General features: G+C 47.2%; 1 protein-coding gene across 2 annotated transcripts in view; it reads right to left on the reverse strand.

Moving 5' to 3' along the window:
• The window catches only part of LOC118110718 (nuclear receptor coactivator 3), a 60,300-nt gene that overhangs the window by 3,967 nt on the left and 34,362 nt on the right, over positions 1-21,971 (reverse strand). Inside the window, exons 2-22 of one of the 2 annotated variants that reach the window (XM_047340238.1) lie at positions 21,053-21,141; positions 14,046-14,153; positions 12,736-12,896; positions 10,705-10,805; positions 10,421-10,595; positions 8,204-8,386; positions 7,441-7,527; positions 7,158-7,298; positions 6,443-6,590; positions 5,545-6,122; positions 4,312-5,423; positions 4,068-4,200; positions 3,436-3,591; positions 3,003-3,233; positions 2,457-2,556; positions 2,205-2,376; positions 1,551-1,877; positions 1,112-1,234; positions 758-1,004; positions 348-525; positions 34-238 (exon numbers count right to left, since the gene is read on the reverse strand). In XM_047340238.1, coding sequence (XP_047196194.1) covers positions 34-238; positions 348-525; positions 758-1,004; positions 1,112-1,234; positions 1,551-1,877; positions 2,205-2,376; positions 2,457-2,556; positions 3,003-3,233; positions 3,436-3,591; positions 4,068-4,200; positions 4,312-5,423; positions 5,545-6,122; positions 6,443-6,590; positions 7,158-7,298; positions 7,441-7,527; positions 8,204-8,386; positions 10,421-10,595; positions 10,705-10,805; positions 12,736-12,896; positions 14,046-14,134 — 4,647 coding nt within the window. In that variant the 5' untranslated portion in view covers positions 14,135-14,153; positions 21,053-21,141. Of the gene's footprint in view, positions 1-33; positions 239-347; positions 526-757; positions 1,008-1,111; positions 1,235-1,550; positions 1,878-2,204; positions 2,377-2,456; positions 2,557-3,002; positions 3,234-3,435; positions 3,592-4,067; positions 4,201-4,311; positions 5,424-5,544; positions 6,123-6,442; positions 6,591-7,157; positions 7,299-7,440; positions 7,528-8,203; positions 8,387-10,420; positions 10,596-10,704; positions 10,806-12,735; positions 12,897-14,045; positions 14,154-21,052; positions 21,142-21,971 lie in introns of both variants that reach the window. The other variant, XM_047340237.1, reaches the window with a different exon arrangement.

Raw genomic sequence — 21,971 nt, forward strand, 5'->3', positions numbered from 1 at the left:
AGCATTCAGACCCTTTCTACCCTGTGCACATACCTGATCAGGCCCCATAGGCATGCGTCCCATCACCATCGGGTTCATACCCATCTGTCCTCCCATCTGGCCCATGTGTCCCCCTCCTCCGCTGGCCGGCATGCCCCCGTTCATCATCATGCCGCCATACTGCCCCGGATTCCCCTGCTGCCCAAACTGCTGCTGCCCCGGAGGTCCCTGCTGCCCAAACTGCTGCTGAGGGTACGAACTGACGAAGAAGATCAACGGGAAGGATGAAGGGTTAAACTGTGTGCATTCAAGAGGAGAAACACTGAATCTGTCTCCTGCTCTAAACACAGATGTGGTTGATGTGGTACCTGTTGCGCCCCATGCCTCCCTGCGACCAGCCTTTCATATCTGCACCTTGGTACATGGGACTGCCCTGTGGGTGCTGTTGCATCATGGGGTTTGGCGGTCCCAGGCGGCCTGGCATCATGGCGTTAGGAGGACTGGCGCCTGAGGGGCCAAACGAGGGGTCTCCTTGCTGACCCATCCCTGCATAGATAAATCAGCTGACTTCTCTCTTCACAGACAATAGATAATTGATACAAGCGATAGATATAGATGATGATCCTGTGGCCTGCTAGTGATCTCTCATAATTACTTTACCTTCAGTTATTATATTTGGACTAACTATTATAAACAGAGACAAGGGAGAACCCTGCAGCACACAGACTCACCACCAGGTAGCAGCACTACTATTGAGCACCCGGCTCACTGGACTCACCATAGCTCCCACCATAGGCGAACTGCTGGGGGCCCGGCGGGCCCATGTTTGGCCCCCCCATAGGGTTATCCATGCCACCAGGAGCTGTGACGTTCGGAGGCGGACTGAATCCTCCCGCTGCCGCAGCCGCTGCCGCCGCCTGTTGCTGCTGCTGCTGCTGCATCAGCATCATCATGCGCTGCCTCCTCATCTGCATGGTGACCATCTCCCTGCTGCGCTGAGCCATCATCTGAGCGTTGATGAAGCCCTGCTGCACAAGACAAACACATTCAAACAAACATCTTAGTACGTGTGTACAAACTTTGCTAACTCAGATGATAATATATATTTAAAAAATGTGTTTCTGTCATCTACCTGTCCTCCCATGGCAGGCTGCATACCAGGCCTCATGCCAGGGCTCATGCCAGGGCTCATGCCAGGGCTCCCTCCTGGGTTCTCCATCTTGATGCCCATGCCCTGCCGCGTCTGATTCATAAACTGAGGAGGAAAAAAGAACATTAAACTCAAGCTGAAGAAGCCAGTGTTACTCTGACCTTCTCCCACTTACATAACATATATTTACAGATAAATCTAATTCTTATATTGATGATTCAATATTTTGGCAGTTGAAACACAAGAAATCTACAAAACAGACTTTGGGGTCGCACAAAATCAGGCGTCAGGCATCACTTCAGCTGTGCAACCTCAAGTTTGATATCGTTCCAATGTGAACACACTAAATACTCAATACTTGTTAGTTCGCCTAAGTATTTTAATGCAAAGTGTTGGATCCATGCACTTCCTGTCCTCGTACCTGCTGTCCCTGCAGCCTCTGCTGCAGCTGGAGTCTCATGGGCTTGTTGGCACTCATCATCCTCGGTCTCATCATGTTGGCTCGAGGGTGCCCCATGCCCCCCATTCCACCCATACCAGGGAAACTGCCACCTTGGCCCATCTGTGAGAGCATGGGCCCAAATCCACTCTGCTGGGCCTGCCCCTGCATGGGGTTCCCTCCATAGCCGGACTGCATCGGCATGGTGGGGGGTCCTGGATAGCCCTGTCCATAGATAGGCTTCTGGTCAAGCACCATGGACGGGTCCTGTCCTGGAAACGGCTCCAGCTGCTGCTCTGCCCCTTGGTTCTGGAGCAGATAGGACACCAGGACAAAAAGAGAAGTTTGTCAAACTTCTCCATCTTATTGATTCATTTCCAATTGGTTAGCTCCTTAATTGTCTTTTTTTAAGCAGCACAGATGTCTCCCTCTGGGCTCATCTTCATGGCTTTAGTGAAAAAACAGCCTGAACAAGGTGAGTCATGACTGAAATGACTAATGATGAATGTCATGTTCACTTATGAGTCATGACATGTTGACTGATCTACTTTTAAACTTCCTCTGAAGGAATCTAACGAAACACACAGGCGAACGTGTTGTTTATCCATCTTTTTAATCTTTTTCTTTTGACCTCACCTGGCTGACGAGGTCCGGGATTCCCAGGGCTCGGTCTATCTCCTCCAGAGCGATGCCATCTGTGTTGTTCAGCAGAGAGTCCAGCTGGTCGAGGAGCGCCCGCTCGTCGCTCTGACCCTCGCTGGTGGTGGGAGGCACCAGAAGATCATCTAAGGTGCTGCCGAACTGCCGTCTACAACACAGAGAAGCTCAGCATGAGTGCACTGTAAATAATTAATTACCAATATACACAGAAAGAGATCTTGCACTGACCTGTTGCCCTCCATGCCCATCATGGTATCCGGCCACGAGGGGGACTGGTTGGGTTGACCCTGCTGGGTAAAGGGGCCCATGCCCATGTCACCGGAGCCACCTAAAGCACAAAGACATTTCTTTACACAAATACATATTTATAGATGTGTTGTCAAAATGATGTAGATAATAAGTTTCTTTTGGTTTTTTATTGTCTTCCTTTTTACTGCAGCATTATGTCAGATTCATAACAACTAAAACTGGTCATCAGAGTGGATTCACCAAAGAAGTGAAATCCGACAGGTGTGCACTCATTTTGAAACACACTGTTCTTAGTGGAATCACTTTGGCGATCCTCGAACATTTTACCTGTTAAACATCTGCATCTAAGCATCATCTTTGTTAGCACTCTGACTTTTAGCTCGAAGCATCCCTGTGCCTAACTACAGTCTCACAGAGCTGTTAGCACACCTATAGACGCTGAACCATCCTGAAGTTTTGTTGAATATCTTCACGTTCCAATTCTTATGATAATTTCCTCAGCATCTGGCTGGAACTGAAACGTACCCATATCCATGAGCTGTTGCTGCAGCATCGACCTGCCGCCCGGCACGCTGTTGGAGCGGCTGACCGTGGGTCCTGACATCATGCCCTTGCTATTGTTGTACTCCATGCCTGGACGCATCATGGACGGGTGTCCTGCTGAGCCCACGGGACTGGCGCTGGAGCGAGGCATGCCCCACTCACCCGACCCTCCCATGGGAGACCTCTGGGGAACCATGCCCCTGCTCATTGGTCCTGGTAATGAATAAACACAAGATGTGCATATGTCAGTGTTGAAGGAGAGCAGCGTGGGCCAGTATTGATCCTCATCATGTCTTAAATCTGTTTTAAAATAGATTATAACTAATTCTCATATAGTCAAGGACCTAGAGTGGGTATCACATGGTCTAATAGTAACAAGGGGAGGGAGGAAGAGAGAGGTTAGTTGAACACGCACCCATGTTTCCAGGGTAGCTGTCCGGGCTGCCCATCATCTCCTGCTTGATAAGCATGGGGCGTCTACCTGCTCCTCCAGGACCACCTGGAGGCTTCCCGTCCATGGACATGGCCCTCTGGAAGGGCCCCCGAGGTCCCGGACCCATTCCCGGACTTCCTGTAAAATATATATAGACTCGTTGGTCAGCAGGTTTCCATTTTCCTCAAAAGTAGGTAGAATAATGTGCTCCATGAAATTAAATATGGGCGATAAGGGAAGATATATCTCACTACCCTGTGGCATTTTGAAAATATTGAAATCTTAAAACATTTTTAAGTTTTTCTCATAAAATATATATTCTTATGGATTCATGAATAAATTAATATATAATGACAATTGTCAGAGTTACCAACCATGAATAATTAACACGACTTTTGTAAAGTACCTAATCATGCACTTGTCCATTGACCCTCTTTTACACACTTACTGAAATAATTCACCTCATCAGTCTCTCCAGTGTGGTAATCAATCATTAAATCAGGAATGCAGAAGTCATTTTTAGTTTTTAGGATAAAATGTTCTTTTAAACAGCTTTGCTGTCAATCTTGATTACAAATCTTTGAATTTTCCAGATGTAATTACTTAAATCTTACCCTGCAGGCTGTCGTCAAGGCAACCCTGAGGTTTGGCTCCTGTGTCGTTAGACCCTCCACTTCCTGCCTGATCGGGGTAAAAGTCAGAGCTTGAGCCCCTCAGATCTCCCAGGATCGACTCCAGGTTGTGCAACTGAAAATAAGGAATAATTCTTTTGAAAGAACATATCTACATTTACTCTGGATGGGTAAATCTCAATTACAATATTACAGTAGCAGTTTTCCAAATATTAATCAATCTTACGTCGTCAGGTGGTTCTGACTTGATCTTGCTCTCAGGATGTTCCGGTGCAGGACCAGGTCCAGATCCAGGGCCGTTTCGTGAAGGGCCGCCAGCAGCCCCTGGAGGTCCCTTCCCCTCTAGCTCTTCAAGTTTGGGCTTGACATCTGCTGGCTCTTTGGAGTCATCCTTGTTGAGGAGGTAGTGGAGGAGGGCATGTGTCTTCTCCTTCTTGGGGCTGTGCTGCTCCTGCTTAGGCTCTGTGATCGACCCAGGCCCGGCCCCTGATGCTGCCGTCCCCCCCTCACCACCTTCCTGGTTCCCAAGTGTCACCTTTCCTGTGGCCTCTGCTGTGATTTTAGCCACATCATCTGGGGTGTTGCCATTTTGAAGAAGCTTGTGGAGGATCTTGTGCTTCTCTTGCAGCGAGCCGGTGTAGTGGGCTGACGATAACGATGCGGACAGTCCCCCTTGCCCGGTCGCCTGGCCTGGATTGGCACTGGCTGAGGAAGAGGAGGACACCCCAGTGGACGAGGGACTAGTCATGCCCCCAATGGGGTCCTTACTGTCTGACCCTGCAGGAGTATTGCTGCTGGTCGTTGGGGGTGGTACCGGAGGTCCTGTTGGTCCACTATTACCTTTACCCAGCTCCTCAGTTGGAGAAGTCAGCAATTGCAGCAACTTCTTATGCCCCTTACTGTCTGGTAACCTCCGAGGGGGTTCGGCGCTCGCCACCCCTGCCTCATTGCTCCCCTCTCCAAATTCTTTAGTAGCTGTACTGGCCTGGCTGTCTGGTCTGTCTCCAGAACTCTCAGCCTGAGGATGCGGATGATGGTGGTGATGGTGCATCTGGTGGTGATGGTCAGCAGGTCCAGGCCCTAAGCCTCCTGCTGGACTTTTTGAGCCATCTTGGCCTGGCTTGGCAGGCTGACTGGGCTGAGTGGAAGAGGAGGAGTGGATGCTGGGAGAGCTGTCTGGTTTGTGGGCTGGTGAGGGAGACATTAGGGTGGAGGGGAGGGAGCTCCCGACTCCTTCACTGATGGCTTGTAGGGCGTTTAGGGAGCTGCTGGAGAAGGTGGTGGTGCCTCCTCCACTTCCTCCACCACTGCCAATGCCGCTCATAGGAGAGTGTATGCCTGGAACACAAACAAAAGTCATAAAATCAAATAATTCTAATCAAAGAAATAAGTAACCATACATAATCTATTCAAAATCCAATGATACTGATGCTACATTTCTGGTCACTGATGGATTTACCTCCAGGTGAAAACTGGTTGGCCCCCATTTTTGGGCTCCCTCGGTTCCGCGGTGACATCAGGAGTCCCTGCTGGGGGCCGCCCATCCTGGGGCTCCCCGACGGGCTGTTCATGCCACTGAGCCCAAACCCGCCGCTGCTCTGAAACGGTGGCTGCTGTGGGTGCTGCTGCGGGTGCTGTTGTGGATGCTGCTGCGGGTGCTGCTGCGGATGCTGCTGTGGGTGCTGCTGTGGGTGCTGCTGCATGCCTTGGCCTGGGTGATTCATGGGACCCATCTGATTCATGTGCCCCACCTGATTCATCTGCCCCATCTGGTTCATCTGCATCATGCGGTTACCGATGCCGCCGCCGCCACCTCCGCTGCTCCCTCCGTACATAGAGCCACCACCCACTGGACCCATATGACCCATGTGGCCCTGCTCGTTCATGCCAAAGCCCCTGTTCATGCCACCCATCCCCATCCCCCCACTGGTGTTCATGTTCATCTGGGCATTCGGGTTGGGGCCTCCCATGCCCTGTTGTCTGATGGTGTTCGGCATCATGCTGCCGCCCTGAGTCGAGCGGTAACCATTAGGTTCTCTGTGTGGAAGGAGAACGAAAATAAATAAGCAGGTTTGAAAAGTGACAAAAAAAAACCTTGAGAATACGGTTTCCGACCGTCGCCGCTCTCAGGTTAAAGAGGCTTAATATAAATGCAACCAAACCAGGAGCTCCTGTATGGAGTCTTCTCACTATTCAATGGACATTGGTGCATAAAAGCTACTTCAGATACTACTTCAGCTATTCATGCTACATGAATGCCTTGGCTGCCTGCATAGATACGCTGGAAGTGCTTTTTTTTGTCAATATAGTAAATTACTTCCTTCAGTGTGTGTGTGTGTATTCTAAGTTTTTCTGACCTCTGTAGTAGGTGAGTGGAGATGAAGCCTTGCGGCTCGTTGCTCATGGGATGGCGGTACAGCTTGCTCTTGGTTTGGGCCGTGACTGGAGTGCCGTCGGACAGAGAGAAGCGGTACAGGGGCGTCTCGGCGTGACCCTGCAGAAAAGCTGCGGAGACAGATAAAACGAGCGATTAACACCGTGAAGCACTTCTCTGATAACAAAGGTCATCAATCACTGTCTTTATGTTGAAACCAACTCTGTGATTACAGTGAGAATCAATGTTGTATAGCTCAGACATTCATATTCATGAGATCAATACTGATACACTGATGCATGAGGTGTGTGTGTGTGTGTGTGTGTGTCTAATTGAGATTCAGTTCCTGAGTGGAGGTCCCAAGCAATAATTAAAAACAAATAATTTCAGTCAGTTAATACAATGGTCACAGTGACTGTAAGTATAACACTGAGAGATAGAAAACAGTTAATTAAATACAACGACGTTCTGATGCTTTTGCCTCAAGGCCTTTCATTGTGGATTTAACAGCAATTAACAAGCTGAATTCTCCAAGTTTGAAGCACAGCTAATTCTAGTGTGTGTGTGTGTGTGTGTGTGTGTGTGTGTGTGTGTGTGTGTGTGTGTGTGTGTGTGTGTGTGTGTGTGTGTGTGTGTGTGTGTGTGTGTGTGTGTGTGTGTGTGTGTGTGTGTGTGTGATCACAGGACGTGTGACCCACCCTCGTGGTAGTGGCGTTTGTGTGACCACGGCTGCCCGTCGCTGTGCTGCAGGAACATTTGAATGCAACGCCTCAACAAATCCTCCCAGCCCGGACGCATCGACGCTCGCAGAGAGTTCTGGTCGATCTGGATCAGTTTACCTGCCGGGGAGGACAGAAGGAGGCCGAAGAAACAAGAAGACGTGAGAGGGACGAAAAAGAAAAATAGCGCCATGGTTCTTTTGAGCTTACTCGGTGTGTTCGGTGAGCGTTTAGGTGTGTGTGTGTGTGTGCGGCACCTCACCTGAGAGCTCATGCCGGGTGTTGAAACTCTCCGTTCTCTCCATAGCTGACACCCGTCGGGCGACACAGATCATACATGACTGCAGGTCTGCACATGAGAGGAGTAACGTGTCATAATCACTGAAAAATGTAATATAAATATAAAGGTTTTTTAGTTTTTTATCGTCTGGTGTTACCCGACTCTGCCAAGAGGGTTATGTTATCATCTGCATTTGTTTGTTTGTCTGTCTGGTACTTAGCAGGATTATTCAAAAACTACTGGACAGATTACTATGGAACATGGTGGAATAATGTAGTATTGGTCAGGAGAGAACCCATTAAATTCTGGAGCAGATCCAGATCAGGATCCATAAAGATTCTTTATGACATTTACTTGAATTAATTACATTTATTTCTTTGAATTAATTACATTTATCTACAAATATTTTTTTGGTTCATAGGTGGAATTTCTGGACACAACATGTCTCTTCCTTCACTGTAAAGCCTATTCTTAAAACATTGTGTTTCTACATCCCACTTTTATAAGTTGCATACAGATGTTCAAACTAGTTGTGATGTCACAAATTCTTGTTCATACATCTGAGTCTTAAACGTATTTAATTTTGTTTAGACAAACTTTCCCCTTTTAGTTGATGAATTTAAAAAACAGCCTTCTTGTGCCAAACTCAGCACAAAGTGTTCATGATTCTGCAGTGATCGTCAACCACCAAAGTGAAGAAACTGTAAAACTCATTTATGAGGAAGTCTGTGTGATGCCTGCGTACCTTCCCCCTCCTCAATCATGGCCTTGGGCTGGGTGAGGGCGAAACACTGCATGGTCTCGTAGCGTGGCCCCGCTGGCCCCTCCTCCATCGGGCCGTGGACGTGGCCAAACTTAACCAGCATCCGGCAAGTGAAGGTGTGACTCTTCTGTCGGGCGGCCTCGCTTCCCCACGACACCCCATTTACTGAGAGGAAGCACAGGCACAAACAAACACATCACGCTGACAGAACTTTACACTTGGGAGTAAAATGGAATGAGCATGGAACTCCTGGGACTGAAGGAAAAAAATAAACCCACATGGAAGTATGAATGGATTGCCTGTAATCAGATATCACACAGCTCACACACCCTATCCTGCCACAGATGCACACAATCACACACACAGACACAAACACACACCAAACAAAACAAACAAATCAAACTGCAACATGAATTTTCCCTCTTAAATTGAGGAGCAGAAGCCTCTCCTGCTGTTCCGATCCCCGGCTAAATGGACCATAGGATTAATGTAGCCAAGGTGTCGATTTCCAATATCTCTCCCTCTCTGTTTGCTCTGCAGCGGGCAGAGGCCAGGGACACTCAGCCATCTATCCTCATTTAGACCCTGACTCTTCATCACAGCACACACACACACACACACACACACATCAAGAAAGGGTCACCTTCACAAGGGGGAGAGGGAGGAAGAGGGGGGGAAACAAAGGCGAGGCAAACTTCAGAGAGACATCCAACTGTCCCTCCAAGGTCTGAGTGAAGCCTTATCGGGGGCCTTGAGTTGGCCGGAGGTTTCTGTCTGGCAGGTGCAGGGAGGATTCGAGCGAGGGCCCGGGAGAGCGAGGCATGTCGAGGAGGTAGGATGGCGGTGGTGGGGAGGGGCCAGCTGATAGCGAGAGGTGATTTAACAAGGCCTTGGCTTTCTCTCCTCGACAGAGAAAATGCAGCGCGCTCCCCGGGGCGGACATCTCCCCTCAGACACAATTAGCCGACAGTGAGGCAAGACAGAGGGGTCAGAAAAGCACGCCGGCCAACAACAAAGGCTTGCTCCGTGTTAGGTGCACGAGCGTGTGTCTATACTTGTAACTGCATGTGTGTGTCATGGGTCCCTGTGTGTGTGTGTGTGTGTGTGTGTGTGTGTGTGTGTGTGTGTGTGTGTGTGTGTGTGTGTGTGTGTGTGTGTGTGTGTGTGTGTGTTTAACTGTAGCTGGCGTGGTCAGCGGTCATCCCACAGGAATGTGCAGAGAGAGCGTATTTCATTCATGGCTCCAAAAGATAATGAAGGGGCAGAGTAGCAGAGCGAGACACAATGAGGGGTGGGAAAGCAGCGCGCGGCAGGTTGAGAAACAGACAAGCACAATATTCATCTTAGTGGGCAGCCATATTAAGTATGAATGAGGGGGGAAAAGTAGATAAGAGGCGAGTCTTAAAAGATAAAGAGAGTGAGTGAATAGGAGGAGCGTGCAGGGGGAAGAGGAGGAATAAGTGAGGGAACGTGTCGATGACATGTCGGAGCCGCGGCTGCTTAGGAACATTACTGCAGAGTTAATCAAATCGCAGGTTCAGTCGAGCACACATATCCATAATTAATCAGCTTTATAAATAGTGCTCTGTGCACAAGCTCATGGGTCCACACACACACACAGCAACTTCAAAAAATGCAACCCCACTACTGACACAGGCATGTAAATAGCTGATAAAACATACATATGCTCATGCAAACACACAGCGAATTAAGTAGAGGAAAGTGTGGAGGTGCATTATTCAGCAGTAAGTAGTTTCCAGATGGCTGCTATGGGGTCTGAATAGAGCTCAGGCCTGTTTTACACTGTCTGGACCACTGAGTGTGACTGACAGCTGCGCTACGCTCTGCCTGCTTAGCACCGAGTGGGTGGGTGCTTCTGTGCACATGAGTGTTTTGTCAGGTGTGTGTGTGTGTGTGTGTGTGTGTACGTCTTTCTGAAAAGCTCTCATGCACACGAGCAGTCGTCCCAGGAGCTCCTGATTATAATGAGAGAAAGACTTAAGAACAGAGGAGCATGAATAAATAACTGAGTATGTGTACGTTGACGTGCGTGCCGAGTTGTTGTAACCTCTTCGAAAGTTTGTTTTGTAGCTCTGCCCTGTGAAAGATGTCAAGCAGGGTTTGCTTCCAAGCAGACGTGCAACTTCCCTGTGAGTGTGTACATGTGTGTAAATGTATGTGTGTGTGTGTGTTTCTCACTGTTAGACTTGGGCAGGTTCTTGTGGAACTCCTCCCTGTCGTCCTCATGGAGAATGTTGTACACGCTGGTGTTGATGAGCTCCTCCTGTTTGTACTGCAGGTACTGCGTCACGTTGTCCGACACAAACACGATGCTGCCCTCGCGGTTCACAACGAACAGGAAGCCGTCCAGAGCCTGAGAGGAGAACGGCGGCATGGAGGAGAAAGTCACCACCAGACATTCGGCCGATCAAAGCCTTGAATAACTATCTTATATTCAAAGCAGGGAGGACGGTCTGACTCACCTGCAGCAGCAGCGGCCCCAGGTGCTCCTTGTCGATGACCCCCTGACCTGTTGAGGACACGTCTGACTTCTGAACGTCATCATCGTTGGACGAAGCTTTTCCTGTGGGAGAGGAAAGCGAGGGAAGAAGAAAACAGAGAAAAGGCATTACAAAAAAAAAACTGCACCAACAGCCACTTCCAGCCCTGTTAACTACAAAGATGACAAAAAAAAAGAGCAAAGTAAAAACGCAAGGTGAGAGCATCGATACCTGAAACCGGAGGAGCCAGCCAGACACGCACTACTCTAGCTGCACCAGCAGGGGGCAGCGTTTCTCAATCTTCACTTTTTATATTTTTTAGGGGGGATTTAAAACTACAGGTGAGGAGGGAGACGGACGGAGGCAGGTTTCTCTGAGGAGCCCGTCAGGAGGAGTAGAGGGCTGGGTGCATGTGGAGCAGGTAGCTGCCGTCCTCATGCTTTATATTCAGTGTCAGACTCCGAGGGACTGTCTGGTAGGCTGGGGCTGAGAGAGAGAGAGAGAGAGAGAGAGAGAGAGAGAGAGAGAGAGAGAGAGAGAGGGAGAGGGAGCGCGGGAGAGAGCCGGAGAGGTTGTGGAAGCTGTAATGGTGCAGGGGCAGGAGCTGAGACACCTGAATTAATGGAGGGGCTGAGGGTGATGGAGGGAAAGAGAGACAGACAGATAAAGAGAGACAGACAGGAAGGACTGGGGCTGAGGCAGAGTGGTGTGGACGGCGACAGGAAAACGGCTGCTGTGTTAATACAGGGCTTGGTCTGAGAGGCGGGGGCTGCTCAGCTACAGGAATCATTCTATCTGATTAGCTCCCAAGGGGCACAGATACCCACACAAAGAAAAAACAGCCATCGCTGCCTACAGCCAGGCTCTGTGAAGTTAGGTAGAGAAGGACTGAAAGAACGAGGGAGATGAAGAGGAGCGAGAATGAGACATAAACAGAGTGTGAGAGAGACAGAACGAGAGAGGCTGCACTCCATCAGTTCACTCAATACCTTAAGATGCTGGAGGCAAACCTGGAGATGCTGCAACTCATTGTGCTGCAATACAGATGAGACATGTGGGGGGGAAAAAACAGGGAGGAGGAGGAGGAGGAGGAGGAGGAGGATGCAGGAGCAGGGTGCATTAAATCCAAGTGAGATGAAGATTGGGAATGGTTGTAGGGGAGGGAACAAAATGAAGACTGGCAGAAAGCACACTGAAAGTGAGGAGAGGTGAAGAGGAACAGGTAGAGAGCGAGAGACGAGTCTAAATGCCCGTGTCATTATGTCTTCACTTCCTGTAACTATGGCAACCTGTCAGCAGCCAATCGGGGCCGGCTGTAGCCTCTTCCCCTTCCTGTCGAGGTGGCAGACACTGACTGAGCCAAGCAGAAACACAAGAGCAAAATTCACCACCGGCTCTTTCCGCCCTCCCTGAAATCCACCTTGAACGTAGAAAATAAAAGTAAACCGACGCACAAGTCTGCATGGCGTGAATTAAAAGTGTCAATTCTGCACCGACGCTGCATCTGCAACGCAAACGTCTCAGCCTGCAGCTTTTTAAACAGTTCACTGCAGAAACCACTGCTGCATAATGGAGACAGAACTACGACAACAGCAGCTGTAACAGAACTAATAATTTGGCAGTTCAGCAGAATGGATGGGCATGTGATTACCTGCAAACGTCCAATTAAACAGCCCCTGGTGAGGCCAGTGCACAGCTGGCCATGCACATAACACTCACACACACACACACACACACAACGAGCGCAAATGACAGCTTCACAAAGCATTGCCAATGTTTCCTTCCAAACATAAACAGTTGAGGCTGTGAAATTTGTGGGAGATGAATGACTGATTCGTCCTTGCACCTGGGCTCTGAGGCATGTGTGTGTGTGTGCTAACCCCAAGCTGCCCCCCTCTCCTCAACCCTTTACCTCATGTTTCCTACACACACACTTCTTAACAGTCCGACTGACGTGCGGCTGCAGCTGTCTGGCTCCAGCCTTCAGGTTTTCAGACGACTGTGTCCACTCACCCTGCTCTTTGATCTGCCGGATCTGGCGCACCGTCTCTTTGAGGATGGCACATTTGTCTGGTTTGACGTTGAAACTGTCGATGTCGCTGAGGTTGGCAGAGATCAGCTCTGCCAGCTCCTCTATGTATTTGCTCTCCTGCTCCCGACGCTTCCTGTCACACCTGCGGGGGCCAACGTGCAGAGATTAAAGCTGAGTTAATGCTACCCTACTTTTTGCCAAAATTGGCCGTGATGTTTTTTTTATATATAAAAACAACACAGTGGCTCCCAAGAAGACAGAAAGTTGTTCAGCAACTTAGTGCTCTTTGATCACAGTGAAACACCAAAAAAGAAAAGTTGTGGGCTGAAGATTTGAACAGAATGACTGTACTTTTGAAGGCTGCACTTTTATGTGTCATTTGCTGATGTTGGTAATTGAACAGTAGTGAAACAAGCGTAAGTTAAAGGAATAGTTAGACATTTTGGAAAATATACTTATTTCGATTCGACTCAAATCTGCACCCTACATACGAAGCTACAGCCAGGACATAATTAACTCTGCATAATTTAAAGAAACAGCCGGAGAGGTGACAATGATTTTGTTTGGGCGGGTGGGGGGGGTTCTGTGCTGCAGCATTTCCGGCAGGAGGCATGTTAGAAATGTCATCAACACACCTACTCACTCAACTTTCCAGACATTTTCCTGCCGTATTCTCTCGTAGGCTCACTCTGACATTTTACTCAGGGGGGGGGTTCCAGTACCGACTTGGACATTTGCGTTCTCACATACAGCCCATCCGGAACGTTTCTGGGAAATGTCTGCAAGCAGCTTTATTCTTCTTTGGGTTTTGTACACTTTTAGTTTTTAAACTTCAGACAGACTCAGGCCATTTTCAGTTGTGATGCTAAGCTAAGCTAACCAGCTGCTAGCTCTAGCTTTATGGTTAAAGACATGAAAGCAATATCAATATCATAATTTTGACATAAAAGTGAATATAGGTGTATATTTTCCAAAATATTTTTACTTTTCATTTGACATATTCGTTATGCTATTTTGCATAAATGGTTTATGTTGTTTGGATATTATTTCTGCTTGAATCACACTTTTTTTTTGACTAAATTCTCAAGATCCTAATGTGGTTTGGTATAAATCATATAATTCAATTCAAGTGCTTTTTCTACCTAAGCATCACACAAAATCTTTGTGCACTCAGTTTGGTTCCTACTCGTCACAGCATACATCCACAAAAGGAGGCACATGACCGGGGCGACAGAAACCACTGACCCAGTAGCCCACTTTCCCCTCTCCTGTGCTTATCAGACACACTCACCCCAGACCTGGCGTGTCACAAGTGGAGAGCTTGCGTTTCCGGTTTTCTGAGCTCAGAGGCTCCATGGAGTTCTCCCCCAGTCCGCTCATCGTGTACACATATCAGCACCTGAGTGGAAGGAGCACACACACAGACACAGGTATGAATAAGGGTTAAACATTATTTAGTCCCTATTAGCCTTTTATCACTTATTATTTAGGTAATTGTGAAGGGGAGAAGATACGGGACACTTCCTTTGTGAATTCAGCTCAAATAACCAACACAAAGGCAGGTTGTAATGTGGATACAGTGCAAAACAGTGCACAGCAGAGTAAAATATGCTTAGATCATGCAAATCATATTCTCCTGGCAGACTCTGACGAACATCAACATGTCTCGTCGGCCTCCTCCTCTTTGGAGAGAATGAGAGTAAGCGTGTGAGGCTGCATTTGTTTGTGTGTGGGCCGGTGCATGTATGAGTTCATTAGCTCATACGGTGCCTCCACACAAATACACACACACATGCGCACACACAGGATTAGCAGCGTCTCTGATGATAAGCCACGCTGCACAACTAACCCCGTTAGACAGCCGTCTGTCTCCCATAATGCATCACATTTCGTCTCCAGGAAATGAGCTGATGAAGGTTGTGGGGAAGAGGGGCAGATGGGACGAAAGGAGGCGAGGAGGAGGAAGAGAAGGGAATAGAGGGAAGAATAGGAAGGAGTAAGGGAGGAAGGGAGGGAGGGAGGGAAGAGAAGCCGGTGTTGTGAAGTGAGCTGTGATTGGTCACTTTCTTTGCCACAGTGACAGCAGCTGACACTGGGGAAAGGTAGGAGGGAGGGAGGGAAAAGAGGATGGAGGGAGGGAGGGAGGAGAGGAAAGTAAATGGCGAGGGAATAGAGAGAGAGAGCACAAATATAGTGGGAGACAGAGGATGGAGAGAAAATGCAGAAGAAATGAAAAAAAAAAATACCAGGGGGGAGAATCAGAGCGAAAAGAGGCGGAGGCAGTGGGAGGGAGCGAGCCGAGAGAAAGAAAGATAAAGGCATGTCAGAGAAAGACAGGAGGGAAGAGGAACAGGTGAGAGGAGGAGATGTAACATTCACACAGTCTGCTGTGGATTCTGAATGCATGTGTGGCACACCGAGTGGGCTGAAAGCCTCCAGTACCCCTCTTAACCTTCACAGCCAAAGCAGCCTTTTCATTCCATTGATTACATGGTTATCCTCTGACCAGAGCACTGCCTCTCCTGCATAGCAAATCAGGCCAATGGCAGGGGAGAGATGCCGGCCTGTTATTTAATCATCATGCACCATCATCTCAGGCTTGTGGGATCAGAGCTGTCGGCAAAAACGTCTGATTGCATTTGTGTTGTTTTTTTTGTTCTTGGATAGTGCGTGTTCCAGAATCCAGCTGTTGGCTCAACCACATCTGGCTAAAACAAGCGGTAAACACAGCTTCTTATTGAGACGGGATCAATATAAAAGGTTTCTTTCATGCAATTCTTCCAAGACCAGGTGAAACACGAGACAACAACGGGGAATACTCATGACTCTTCTTCTAAAAGCCAGGGATGCTCTGAAGATGCGTCGATCCTCTTGCTCAATCCCTGCTGCTTTGAGTTTCTTTCAAATTCCTCTTTTAATCCCTCCCTTGAGTCCCTCCCATCTGACTGTCTGTCTGACTGTCTCGTTGCCTTTGTGTGCTTGCCTACCTGCATCTCTTCTCGCTCCTGTCTGCCTCCCTTTGTGCCCGTCTACCTGCCTCCCCTCCGCTGCTCATCATTAGACAAATCCCCCACTTGCTGTTGTCTGATGAAACCTACCACGAGGGAGACGGCACAAAAAGAGGAGAGGGGAGGCACAAAGTCGTAGGGTTCAGAACTCAAAGAGCCAAAGCAAAGTGTTTGAGTGAAACTCCATCTTTGCTCCTCTGTCGATCCAGCCCGCCCGCCCGCCTGCCTATTGATGGAGTTCTCAAAGGGGGAGTTGCTCTAATTGCGGAGTGAATGAGGCGGCCCCAGAGAATGGTTGATTAGGAGGCTGCTGAATGCCCCAGGGAAATGGGTCACCTCCAGCCTGGCGCAGGCCGCCCGCTTTTCCAGTGCAGGGAGAAAGTCAATTACACGCCACAGGCAGTGGGGCCTGGTGGCACAGAGGCAGCGGGGCTGCGGTGGGTACAATAGAGCAGCAGGGGGCAGTGGGAATGAGACACGTAAAGAGGGAAATGGGAGGTGGTGATGGAGGACGGAGGCCGCGAGAGGCGGAGGTGGGCATGAAGATGCCAATTTAAAGGAGAGATGGGTTGAGAAAAAAAAGTAAATGGTAAGTTCGTTTTTCTACACCTGGGCGGATGTTGCATTGGAGATTAGGAAAACATCAACAGAAATGCTGGAAATGTAAAAAAGTAAAAATAGGAAGATGGAGCCCAATCCAATGATGCCTGCATTTTCAACACCAATTTGCATGTGACTTTTCGGAAACAGCTATGAACACTTTAGTCTTCAGACACGATCGGATATACAAACCACAGACAGACGACATAACTACTCCCCCCAAAAAAAACATATGGCTTCATTTTTGTTGGATTCCTTGTCCACCAGAATAATTAACTATTTCTAATTTAATCATATAGATGAGGATGAGTCAGAGGCACTGATCAGAGTTTGTGAGCTGATCATCAGAGGAAAACAAGAATAAGGCTCCAGGTTAACTGAGCTGTCAGGAGAAAGACTCCTGTTCTCCTGCTGGTCAGTACAGGCGACTGCATCCATGCAGGTAAACAGAACTGAACTTTCACAGGACGAAGTTTGACCCGATTCTCAACCCTGATCTTGACCTGGGTTATTTTAGGGGGTCAACGCCTTCACGCTGACAGTTGACCCACATATTTTCTGGGTCATTAGTCGGGGCGTGAAAGGAGGATCACTCGGGTCAACACTGATGATGGCCTCACCTGGGGTGAAAGCTTAACTCCTGAGGTCTTCCACAGGACAGCAACCTGCCGGTGACCCTGCAGCCCAGTGGGAGCACCGCTCACCAGGAACCACAGTCTTTGTGGATTTATGGCAAAACCAGAGGAAGCAGCTCACCTCATAAACCTGACAGCTCGCAGCTCAGTTACGTTCACACGCTACAGGGTACGTGATGGCAAGACAACGAGTAGGAGACAGAACGCTGACATGCTGGCTGACAGAATATCCTAAAAAATAAACACTTTGTTTGACCAGATAATTTAAAAATGATACTTTTTGATTATAAAGACCAGGTTTCTCTAAAATTTACTGTAGATATTCATGAGGCCCAGAACCCCTGAACTCAGGCCAAGGTATCCTCTTTAGAACCCGAACAATTTTTGGGAAATGTAAACATAAATGCACATGATTTCTGAATTGTTGATTCTGTAAAATAAAAGTTGCCATATCGGCAAACACAAACGTCGATATGGCGGTGAATTGGCGAACCTATTCATGATTTAATATATAATAGATGATAGATGATCTTAATGGATGCAGGAAAAACAGTTATTCAATTTATCTGTGTGAATGTTTAACCTTGACGCTGCTGCAGCCTTTTCATGAATCTGACTGTATTTAATCCAGCCTTGTGTCGTGTTGATAGTGGAACAGAAATCTGAGCCTTGTTGGGTCAATGCTCGTGTGCTGACTTCTTTGAATCTTGGAAATCAGAGTCATGTTCCCCTCGGGATGAACCATCCTCATTTTAATCATCTCATAATTTGGTGTTCCGTCACCTTCATTATGACTTTTACAGTTTAGCCCCACAACTGGTAACTGCTCAGAGTGTCTTTTTTGGAATAATAGGAGGCATGTGACATTTCAGCCTCTGGGTTTTTCTGATTAGCTTCAGTTCCCTGTTGGAATAATCACAAAATGTTTTATTATTGCAAAAGTAAATGAAGCTTGCAAAGATTTTATCGTTTCTCACAATAATCCTGAAAAGGGTTGTGGAGTTTATTGATTTAACATTTAATAATAACCCATCTCACCCTCTCCACCGGTTACTGCATCAGGCAGACGTTACCAAGTCCCACTGGCCTGAAAAAAACATCTACAAGAAATCCTTTATTCCCTCTGCAGTAACCACCCTCAACAATTTCAAAATAAGACGCTGCACTTTAACCTGTTTTTGTCAGCTGCTGTTTTTAACAGTCCCTTCTTATGTGCCTATTCTGGAATTGGGTTTAGATGTGTGCCATGTGTTTTGAATGTAAACCGTGTGTATTGTTGAGTCTTGTTTTTTAAATATGTACTGTGTGTTGTCAAATAAGAATTATGTGTGTATTGTTGAGCCCTGTCCAAAGGAGGATTTCTGTCACTTGGGACGGACAAAGTTTATCTATCTATCTAATATTTATTTTTTAGAATGTGAAAACTAAACTAAGACATGTTTAAGATAATCAGAAGGAGGGAGAAAGTTTTATTTCCAGAGTTTATCCGGCCTCTGGGCCAATGACAGCTGTTATTGGCTCGATCCCTCCCTCGCAATGAGCAGCACAGCTAATGGATGGACGGATTATACAAGTCACACAACGCCAATTTCTTGACATCTGTCACAATTATGGCTTTGCGCTGACTTCACTTTTTCCCTTTTTCTCTCAGTGAAATTGTAGAAATGTGTGTTTTTTATTTTTGGTTCTGCCTCAGAGTACACAATAAAAGTGTTTGCAATAAGATGAGCAGTGCCTCAATAACGCTGCCGAGTTAAAACTCACAGACTCTAGGGGCAACGCCATTAAAATGGATGAACAGCAGCTAAAGACTGAGAGCAAAAAAATTAGATATGGGAAGAAAGGAAACAAAGTGGAGAGACGACAGACCTCCCACGACACAGTGAGTCACAGCAGAGGGGGGGGAAAACAATGCAACAAACAAGAATGTGTCGGAAAGAGTAACCGGGGGCAGATGAGTGCACAGGAAAATATGAGCAAGAAGAAAAAATACTACCTACTTCTTTATTTAATCTGTGTTGTTCTTAATCTGCACAGGTTTATTGCAGGCTCAACATCACCTGAAATATCCCGGATGGATATGGATTCAGCCGATGTTCAAGTTTCCTTCAGGGCTCAACGGTTTGTTTGTGTATGAGACAGTTTCAAGGTTAACACAGGAAGTTTTCTAAATGTAAGTGAAAGGCACAAACATATTTTTAAAAAAAAGCTGAGGTGGCATTAAAACTCCCGTTGTTTGACAAGCGTCTCTCTTTCGGTTCGCTCTTTGTTGGGGAAGCTAAGACGGCACGAAGGCAGGACGTTCTGGTGCTGGCGACGAGCGGGAGGAGGAGAGAGAAAGGGAGAGAAGAAGGGAGGGAAGGTGAGGGTGTTAGCAGGGCGGGTGAGCTCAGACGGGGTGATGCAAATAGCCCCGCTGTCTCCTCCCCCGCCGCCCGCCCGCCCGCCAGCCGCTCTTTCATAATCTCTGTTGACAAAACAGAGGCACACGGCCCTGGTGTGGCCTTGTAAACTCACACCAGTGACATGACCAGAGCTGCAGCTGCTTCGCTTTGACGACTCGAGCCACGAGTCTTCAACTGGTTTCTGCCGCCTGAGGAAGAAACTGGCTCAGATTTCCACGACTGATTTTGACCGACGTCCGATCTCAAATCACTTCTGCTGATTTAAATTGATTGGGTCTACAACTAACACCATAAACTGTAAAGTAATGAATATACATAACAGAGCCCTCTGGAAGTTACATTATACTACATGTTTATGTTGTAACCACCATCAGAGTTATTCCAACTTTTTTTGAAGTTAGTCATTTAGGGTGAAAGATCGTGGATTTGCGAAATCGATTTATCTGACGATTGTTTTCTTGATTTTTCTGTGAGCTCTTTGGCCGACAAAATGTGAGACAATAGTGACAAATTCCAAAGTTAATATATTTAATTTGCTTGTTTCGTGAGTCCAACGATTCAAAATGCAAAGACATTTAGTTTAATATCACAGAAGACAAAAAAACAGCAAATATTCATATTATATGTTTTGTTGTTTTATACAATATTGTTTAGACATTTTTGCTTCACATAAACTTCTGATTGATTTTCTTTATCAATCAAGTCGAGTGGATGATCTGTGTACTCCAGTTCCCATAAGCACATTCAGCAGGGCAGATTCAGCCCTTTGTTAATGGCCGCCACAGTGAACCCTCCTTATTCTAACTGTACGTTCACATGCTTTTGACTGTTTAAAAACCACATGAACCAGGAGAGGTTTTTTTTTTCTTTTTAATTATGCAGCTGCAGGTCATGAGACATTACTCTGTGTATTTGCAGAATAATGAATGGGATTTATACTTTTGGGATCCCTGGAATGACTCATTTCACTTTACAGTGTGACCTGCTCCTCCTCATCTTCATCCTCCCTGGTTTTACCTCCTGTTCATGTCCAGAGTCTCCTCTGTCTGGACATGGACTCTGACTCCTCCCCTCTCAAACCAACCTCACTATACTTACACAATCGCTCCTGCTATCTGTGCAACAGCAGCACGTCCACAGAAGAAGCATGTGTGAGGACGCACGTGAACGAAAGAGAGAGTGTGGTTAAGTCTGGGTACATTTGTGTGTGTGTGTGTGTGTGTGTGTGTGTGTGTGTGTGTGTGTGTGTGTGTGTGTGTGTGTGTGTGTGTGTGTGTGTGTGTTGTTGTCACCTGCAGACACGGGTAAAAGATTAATGCTCTCTTTCAGCCTCTGTGGCAGGTGGAGCACAAAGAATAATTTGACTTCTCCTCCTGTCTCCCTGCCGTCTTCCCACTCTCCATTTTCTCATCTGCCTGAAAACCACTTGATCAAGCCTCCTCCAAAAGATCCAGAATCAAAACCTCAAATACAAAAACACCTTTATAAAACATTTGCTTTGCAAAACACACACACACTGTTCTCTGCGCTCAGGTCAGGAGGATGTTGCAAGAATGTGGCAACATCGAGAAACTGTCTGTGGCGAACCGCTCAACCTAAACCTACTGTAGCAGGCCGTTACCATGCCAACCATATGGGATGTTAGCCCACCTTGTAATGGTGCCGAGATGATGGACGATCCGATTCCCCCTTCCTCTTCCCTCTGGGGGTGTGGTCCTATGTGGGCTGGTCAATTGAGTCTGGGGGGAAAAAAATACAAAATAAAATAAAAGTTATGCTCAACAGTGCAAATTTTTTATGGTGATATTAATCAATAAAATGCGACATTATTAATCAGAGGCCTGAAGACACGTGCACAGGAAGCTGCATTAACAGCTTAATGAGCAGAAGCAAGTGTGAGGGAGCCGTGGCTCGCTGAGTGCCTTTGTCTTCATTACGGCTGCAAACATATCAGGGCTCCTACGCATTTGCATTAACACAGATCGCTCCCACGGCCAGACCAACCACACCCACCCACCCACCCACCCACCCAACACACACACACACACACACACACACACACACACACACACACACACACACACACACACACACACACACACACACACACACACACACACACACACACACACACACACACACACACACACACACACTATTTGAAAAAGGATGTGAAGACACAAGCTTTACAGGAAACCAAATGGTCAAAACCTGAAAGTGACGATAGCATGTGATCAATTATTCAGTCCCCAACTATAAAAGGTAAAAGAAAGTGCTTCCATGTCTTTTCCATTAAACGTGCACCCCACATCCATAAAAATGGATTTAAACATCATTATTGTTAAATATCTCTCATGCTTTATAGACTCAGAGCAAGAGAACGAAAACAGACCATTAGGCTGTTTCATCGCTCTGATCCCAAAAGTACATAATAGGCTAATTTGTGTCCATTTAGGTCCTGATAAGGAACAATTTGTGTCCGCGTGGACATGCATGCATACATGACTGTGATTTGGAAACGCTGCGCTGTTGTAGTACCTCAAGTGTTCTGTCTGAACAATCATAAGAG

This window comes from Hippoglossus stenolepis, chromosome 6, assembly GCF_022539355.2.
Source record: "Hippoglossus stenolepis isolate QCI-W04-F060 chromosome 6, HSTE1.2, whole genome shotgun sequence".
NCBI classification, from domain to species: Eukaryota; Metazoa; Chordata; class Actinopteri; order Pleuronectiformes; family Pleuronectidae; genus Hippoglossus; species Hippoglossus stenolepis.